The following is an 8,545-nucleotide window of genomic DNA, read 5'->3' as shown; positions in this document are numbered from 1 at the left end:
ACATCATACATACATGAAAAATAAACATCATACAAGATACCTAGCACAAACATTAATATTCTGTCTTTGGACAATAAATATTAACTTGTAATTGGTATCCTTTTCAAAATTAATTCATAAATATTGACAATAAAATCGAAACAATATGCCTGTCTTTGGACTGACATATAGAATGCAAGATAACTTTATATATGTCACATATTTATGACTATTTTATTTATTATTACATTAAAATAATCTTCCTTTGGGCTGATTAATTTAAATAATAATAATAACATGTTTAGATATTATAAAATAAATAAATTATGTAATATAAGTCACTTTGGCAACAAACATACATAATTCATTTATTTTAAAATATTAAACACAAATATAGCAAGTTATTGATTTATTTATTTACAAGAAAGAGCCGATTGAAATTTGAAACAGGTTAATCCATCATATTTCCTAAGAAAGAGGGTTCCAAGAAATTTATAAACTAAATAATTAGCAAATGGAACCTGTTTATTCCTTCTATCCTCTTGCATGCATGTGATATATATTATCTTTAATGTGATCTTTAAAAGGTTCGGTTATGTCCATAAAAATTCCTTCAAAAATTGCTTGCATGGGGGTCTGGCCCACTGGTCATTAAGGTAGTCATTCTGGCTTAGGCCGTGAATGACTATGGTGGAAGTGGGCTCCATTTAGCAAAGTTAGCCCCAAATTTTTCCTACAGTGGGTTCTGGTGATTTGGCCATCAGAACCATCGACAAGGATGCGTAGGGAATCTAGAAGATCCTCATCCACTACACAGGCGATCAGAACTGATTATTGACTAAAGCTTATGTCATCACACACAATGACATCCTTTTGCAAGAGTGTGTTTCCAAAATGACGTGAATCAATGACATAATGGCACTCATCCATTTCCCACTCTTCACTCATAGGATCTAATGATGCAGATCCGTGCCCAATAGAACCATTTGAGTGTAGCATTAGTAGAGATGGTAAATGTGATATATATATATATTATTCCATTTTGTTTATTTACTGCAACCTAAACAAAAATAAACAATAAAAAAACACAAAAGAATTCACACCCACAGTAGCAAACAAATTGTAAAAATTAAGGGCATTTTCATCTTTTAAGGGACGCTGGCAGTGGCGATCCGATCGCCAAAGGACACCGACAGCGGCGTCATAGGTTGTAATGGAGACGGCTTCTCCATGCTGCATTGCAACGATGCTCCCAAAGGCAAAGGGCGCTAAAATGACGCCAAAGGATGGCGTCGCAAGGAAGATGCCACAACGCCTTCTCCGATTGCCTAAACGGCGCCAGAACGACGCTTCTCCAAGCGGCAGATCGCTAAGAGGACACGTCACCGGCATCGCAGTGGTGCGGCATCTCCTGTCACCAGTGTTGTTGCTTGAAATGCCACGCCATCCAATCGGTGAAGATGGACGCATGCAACACGGGCTGATGACATTTGCAGGGAACCCCTGCAACGACGCACCCCCTACAACCCCCCAAAAATGGCATGACGCCGTACTTGCAACCCAAAAAATGGAGCTTGAACAACACCTAAAATGCGCCTGAACGACGCTTGGTATGGCGCTTGAACGACACCTGGACGAGCGCTTGGACAATGCCTGAATCGCCCAAAATGGCCTAGATTCTTTGTTATTTGTGTTTTAAAAGGTATTTTGGTGAAGATGGAATCGACTCTGATACCAATTGTTATACATTCATTCTCCATTATCACCAAAACACATACAGGATATATGTATATATATCTATCAATTCATTCAAAACATACCTTAATTTTGAATTTCATGGAACATACCTGAGTCCATTATTTCTCTAGATGGATAAGGTATGGATCTTCTAAGGCTGTAGAGGGCACCACCTTTCTCTGATTCTCTCTGTCGATGGGAGCGGGAGAGAATTGGTTATGTTCTTATTCAAAGATGTGATCATACAGAACATATACTTTTCTTTTGGTTTTATACCCTCCTGCCTTAGGGACCATACCCTTTGACTATTGGGCCTCACGAGTCTTAGGCCAATCATCTAAGGCCTGTGATGGCATTAGGCTCTACACATAAGGTGACCCATACTGTAGAAAACCGATACAAAATAGATACTTACAAAACAGATACGGAAGAGGCGAATAGCATAATCATGAATTATGTTACATATATGTGCGTCCATATTTTAACATCCAGTTCTTTCACAACATTTATATTTTTTACCAGAGTGTTTTGTTTTAACTAAGTCAAAGTTAATATTTTATTTTTATATTTTTAGCTTTACAATTTTTTTAAGTTTCAATTTTTAAAATTTCTTATTTTATTAATCTCAAATTAGTTCTCATAGTAAAAAAAATGTTAATGGGTGTTATTAACATCGCAAGTAAAATGGTCATTTCAAAAAATAATTATTTGAATTAAGAAAAAGTGTATGTATTTTAAAATATTTTTAATTAGGTGAAGATAACACTAATTTATAAAAGTTAGAGTTTATATATATATATCCAATAACGAATAAAAAAAATTATGTTTTTTAGAACTTTGACTTTCGCTTTTCAAAGAATATGTCTTAAGGGAAAATAATCTTCAATATATCACTCAAATGGTAAAAATAATTATTTTTCCCTTTATTGTTTTTTTTTCTTTTTTCCTCTTACTTTGATAAGACAAATGAGCTCATCATTATTATTGCTTTTTTTTTTTTCTGGGAAAAAAAAAACCTTTGACACGTGACAATCATCATTCCACATGATTGTTTTTTTTCACCTCCCTATAAGATATTCATTTTCTTTTTACATTTTAAAAAAAAATATGTTGGCCTGATGAAATATTTTTAATTTCATTTTTTTTAATATTTCATCTTTTAATATTTATTGATTTTAATTATTTATGGACATTTTAAATATAAAATAATAATATATAATAAATAATTAATAAAAATAAATTTAATATAAAAATAAATATATGATGAACACATTTAGAGATTTAGGATATAAAATTTTCCATATTTATGCTAAATAAAATATTTATTTATTTTATAAGTCTTATTATATTATCGTATTATTTTATCATTTATATATTTTTTAATTTTAAATTTTCATGTCTAAATCATAGTTGATGATTATAATTCTTGTTTTTAGCTTATAAATTTAACTTGATCCTGGTTTTAATTTTTTCTTTCTTGGCTAAAATTTTTAATAAAAGAAGACAAAAACTTGGTTTTGCTTCTAATATTTTGCCTTATTAAAATCTTTAATTTTTATTTATATAAAATAAAAAATAAAATATAATTTTCATAAAAAATGGTATTTAATAATTTATATTATTTTTTCTTAATTTTATTAAAAATTAAAATTTTGTATACTAAAATTGCGCATTAATCAACATATCCATAAAAAAGTACTTTTTTTTTAATGGAAAAAGTACCACTAAAGTGTGTTAAGAGTAACATACTTTCGAGGTACTTTTAACACACTTTAATGTTATTTTTTTTACATAAAAGAATGATACCCTCTTTTTCGAAAGTTGTGTTACGAAACTTGGATATGGAAAAATTTTAATTTTTAATAAAATTAAGAGAAAATTAATATAAATGATTAAATACAATTTTTTTTTATAAAAATTATATAGTTTTTTTTTTATTTTATATAAAATTAATATAAATGATTAAATGCACTTTTTGATTTTTGATCTTATATAAATAAAAAATTTAAAATTTTAACAAAGAAAAATGTTAGAACCACAAAAATTTTAAACATTTTAACTACGAAAAAAAATACAACTAAGTAAAAATCATAAGCAAAAAGTTTAAAATCATAATAATTGATTCTAATTTTCACATGAAAATTTAAAAATTTTAAAAAGATAAATAATAAAATAATATAACAAAGATAATTTTATTTAAATAAGATTTATCAAAGAAATAAATATTTTATTTAGCATGAATATATAAAATGTTATGTTTTAAACGTCTAAATTTATTTATTGTATATTTATTTTTATATTAATTTTTCTTATTAATCATTTATCATATATTATTATTATTATTATTATTATTAATTTATATTATTTAAAGTGTCTATAAATAATTAAAATCCATCAATATGAAAAGATGAAAAAGTAAAAAAATGAATTAATTTTTTTTATTACAATGTGTAACTAACATATTAAAAACAATGTGCATTATTTTCTAGGTAAAATGAAGAAAGAAAAAAATGAAAAATAATGTGGAATATTGATTAGCCATGTGTCAATTTGATAAGCATCATAAAGTTATATTCACTTGTCATTTCAAGGTTAAAAAAAGAAAAAAAACAAAAGAAAACAAATGGATTAGCTGGCGGAAAGAAAAGACTTGTGGGAGTAATTTTGAAATTTTAATGAATTTGAGTGCATGCTTCTTGAATTATTTTATAAGTTGTTAAAAAATCTATATTTTTTTAATGAACGACCTTTACATGATTCATCCTAGAAGTTATTGGAAAATTTTGAGTCCAAACGGGTGAATGGTGAAAAGGGGTCGAAAGCGCCCAAACAATTGAAAAACAAATGCGGAGGCAAGCACCATTGTATCTCTCAACCATCACTAGTTCATTATTGTGGCTCTCTATATAGTTGATCCATCTTTACTACCCCACGATTGGCTTGGTTGTGAGCCCAAAACCTAAGGGGAAGAGGGGGTCATAGTGGGGATCCCCAAAATTCATAGGCAAATGCTCTACAGTCTTGAACCAGGTGTGAGCAAGCTTCCCGGTGAATTCATAGTCCCCAAATAGAACATCAGCCACACCTTGGCCTTCGCTACCGGGAAGCCATGCAGCAACTAGAGCATCTATAAGTGGAAGATAGGGTTGAATGAGGAGAGGGCGGCCAGAGATTAGAACCACTACGCACTTGATGCTCGTGCATACATTAGTAATTGTGCTAGGACCTGGTTCAGGAATTGTTAAGTTCAAATTATCCCCAAAAGTCTCTGCATAAGGCTTCTCTCCCACCACCACAATGGCATAGGAGAAGTTGCCCGACTTTACAAGTTCAACATCAGGATTCTCGCTATATACCACTTGAGTGCTAGGGTCAATGGCTGCTGAGATGCCGCTGAGGATGGTTGTTCCTATTCATTCAAAGATGATGATATTAAGGCTAGTAATAGTTAGTTATAACTGTTGATGCTTGCAAATGCATGAAATTAATGGAGGATTAATAAGCATACCAGTTGTGAGGTTGTTTCCCTCAAGTCCTTGCCAAGAGATAGTCCAACCACCACACTGATACCCCAAATTGTTGGCGTGGGTTCCTGCAACTAGGATCTTGTTTGCCTTTTTAGGGAGAGGTAGCAAAGGAGGATCTGCGTTTTCTCCGTTCTTCAAAAGAACCAACGACTTTCTCACTGCTTCCCTCGCCAAATCTCTGTGAGCCTGGTTCGGAAATAAACATGAGACTTCACAAAGGCTACACAAGACGCTTGAAATTTTGTTAAGCATATATTAAGAAATAAACCTGGGATCCAAGGTGGCTAACGAAACTAAGATCAGCCAAGGGGTTCTCAAACAAACCCATAGTGAACTTGACTCTCAGAATCCTAGCTACTGCATCATCAATACGGCTCATGGAAGTCACATTTTTCTTCACAAGGTCAGTTAGATCACCAATAAATTCACTGTGATTAAAAGGAGTCATAACCTGGAAAACACACATAAGGCTTCAGCCAAAAAGCAATCAAATTTATATAGATTTAGAAGATGGGTATACATTGGGGAAGCCACTTACCATGTCAATCCCAGCATTAATCGCGGCTTCAACAGAGTACGTATAGTTGGCACCGGGTGGTGAAGTGATCTTGTCTATACCCTGCCAATCTGAGATGACAAAACCCTGAAATATATACGAAGAGGCAAAAACTTGTAATTAGAATGGATTACTAATTTCCTAATTTCAATGATATGAAAATGTAACAAATATTGTTACCCTGAATTTAAGAGTGTTTTTTAGGAATTCAGTGATAAGTTGATTGTGAGCATGCATCTTCTTTCCATTCCAGCTAGAGTAGGAAACCATGACTGTTGCCACACCCTTTATGATGGAGTCGTAATAGGCAGGCATGTGAATACTCAACAATCCGTGCCAATCAATGATAGTGTTGTTCTCATTGATGCCTGAGATGGTGCCACCATCACCCACAAAGTGCTTTGCACAAGCTGCTACCTTATCCCTTTTGGAAGGTATAAAATAAAAAAAAATTACAGAAAAAAGGCCAGTTATTTTGGTAAATGAATTTATCTAGCTTGCCAATCGCAAAGGTCTATCATGGATGAAATTACAAGCTGCCACGTGAACCACAAATGGAGATTTTAGAATTTATTTGACAATGATTATTCATTTTCTAGAGAAGTTCCCATCAATCAACTACGAAATTTCTTTCATTCAGAAAATAATCATGAAGGCAATAGGGTTGAAAAGTTTTCAGTAGATTGTCAAGAATATGCACTACTAATATATTATATACTACATGAAGGCAGATTAAACTTACTTTCCACCAACATAAGGAATGCCCTTTCTTGAGTTGGCAGGAATGTCGCCCTGTAGCCCAGGTATAATTTCCGTCATTGCCCGAACAATTTCGGGGTCCTCACTATAGCTCTCGTAGCATCTGCCCCATCTTGGATCTCTACAGACCTATTGTATATACAGGGGCTAAAGATTAGAATAGTTTGAAAGCCATATTTCATGGGGACTGTTACTAAAATTTTAGTCAAATGATTCTCTAATGTATACCGCAATACATGGCGCAAATGCATATGTAATGCCAGTAGCTCTAGTTTCAAGGGCCGTTGCAGCACCAATCTTCCTCATAAGTTCTGGATCCCTGCAGGATGACATAATCATACGTGAAGATGACAGACATTGGCAGCGTACATTAATTTGTAGGTTTTAGACATTCATCACCTGGTAGCCCCAAGACCCACATTGTGGGGAAATATTGTTGCCTTGTACACATTGTTGTTGCCATGAACAGCATCTATACCATAAATCATTGGGATGCCAAGACGGCTTGAAAGAGAACCATGTTGGAAGTCGTTGATCATTTGAATCCACTCTTCTGCGGTGGCTTGAACCCGAGGCACACTCCCTCCACCACTAAGTAAACTTCCAATTGAGTATTCCTTCATGATCTCTGGGGTGGCAGTTTTTATTTCAATTTGTGTCATCTGACCTATTTTCTCTGCTAGGGTCATCCTTTTCATAAGGTCACGGATTCTAATGCCTATGGGCTGTTTTGGGTCTTTATATTTCTCATTTGCTTCCCCCATGGCTGCTAAACCACACAAGAGCAAAAGCCCCACCAAGAGCGATGGAACCTTTGCCATGTTTCCTTTGGAAACTCTTTTTGCTTCTGAGACAAATCAGAATCATACTTCAGATCAAGGGACAAAAAACAACAGGATGAAGAACAGTGACAGCAAATAATAGAATTATAATAACTACATTATCATTGGTTGATAGGCAAGTAGCAAGTAATAAATGTTTTCCTGACAAAATTGGATTTTGTCTTTTAAACCTAACAAAGAACTACCGTGGTTTCTCCAAGTTGCAAGTAAAATAACTGGATCATAAATGGAGTGGGGTGATTTTTTTTTTTTCATGAAAACATTTTCCAAGGGACTACTTTTCCTGGAAGTATGCAATCAAACAATTGTGGCATATTAAAGAAAATTTAGTAGAATCAGTAAATGGAGATACTGATCAGAAAATAATAGATGCTATAGAAAAGAAACAATAATAAATGAATCAACATTTGAGAGTGGTAGAGAGGATCGAGGAAAAGGAAAGGAAAATTGCAGAAAATAATTTAATTGCCTAACTAGCTTTCCCACAATCCAAACAGACCGTCAAAGTTAATGCCAAACCAGATTCTCCGTACACAAAGAAATAGAAAGCTCAGTAAAGAGGCTCTTTCATGCAAGAATCAAACTCTAACCTGGTAACAAAAATTGCCCTTCACAACTCTCAACTCTGATGATCAACAAGCGATGAAGCCTGGATTTAATTTATAGAGCCATGGCAGTTACTTGCTAGGGTTTTAATCCACTACTCCATGAAAGGCAACTGATCTGGACAGTCAAGTTGGTGGACTAATTGATCACAATGCGATATATGTTTAAGTGAAATAGAAATAGAAATAGAAGCTATATATGGAAAATTTCTGGAGAGAGGTGTTAGGATAAGATTTACACATGTTCAAGATAGATATTCTTCCAAAATTAGTTGCCAGAGTTGATCAATGACATTAGTATTCCTCTCTACCTTTCAAGTTGTCCCTTGGACTTACCAACTTTAGGTTTTCAGGTAAATGGAAACATAAAATCAAGAACACTAGATATAGTAAATTACTACATTTACTTATTTATTTTACCATTAGCGAGTGTACGCATACCAAAGCACACGAGGGAAAATGAAAAAAGTCTAACAAAAAAATTAGTATGTGAATTTATTCTTTCAAGACTTATATAGAAATCTTCAAAATCAAATAAAT

General features: G+C 33.1%; 1 protein-coding gene across 1 annotated transcript; it reads right to left on the bottom strand.

Moving 5' to 3' along the window:
* Positions 1–4,579: 4,579 nt before the first annotated feature.
* LOC100256480 (uncharacterized) lies at positions 4,580–8,143 on the bottom strand. The gene is made up of 9 exons (XM_010653342.3): positions 7,991–8,143; positions 6,958–7,405; positions 6,787–6,877; positions 6,542–6,687; positions 5,980–6,223; positions 5,782–5,886; positions 5,512–5,694; positions 5,225–5,429; positions 4,580–5,125 (listed from the first exon to the last, which is right to left on the bottom strand). The coding sequence occupies exons 2-9, from the start codon at positions 7,377–7,379 to the stop codon at positions 4,641–4,643; spliced, it is 1,881 nt and encodes a 626-aa protein (XP_010651644.1). The 5' UTR covers positions 7,380–7,405; positions 7,991–8,143; the 3' UTR covers positions 4,580–4,640.
* Between the last annotated feature and the right edge of the window lie 402 nt (positions 8,144–8,545).

The sequence above is a fragment of the Vitis vinifera genome, chromosome 6, assembly GCF_030704535.1.
Source record: "Vitis vinifera cultivar Pinot Noir 40024 chromosome 6, ASM3070453v1".
Classification (NCBI taxonomy): Eukaryota; Viridiplantae; Streptophyta; class Magnoliopsida; order Vitales; family Vitaceae; genus Vitis; species Vitis vinifera.
This window is presented reverse-complemented; position numbering and strand designations above follow the sequence as displayed.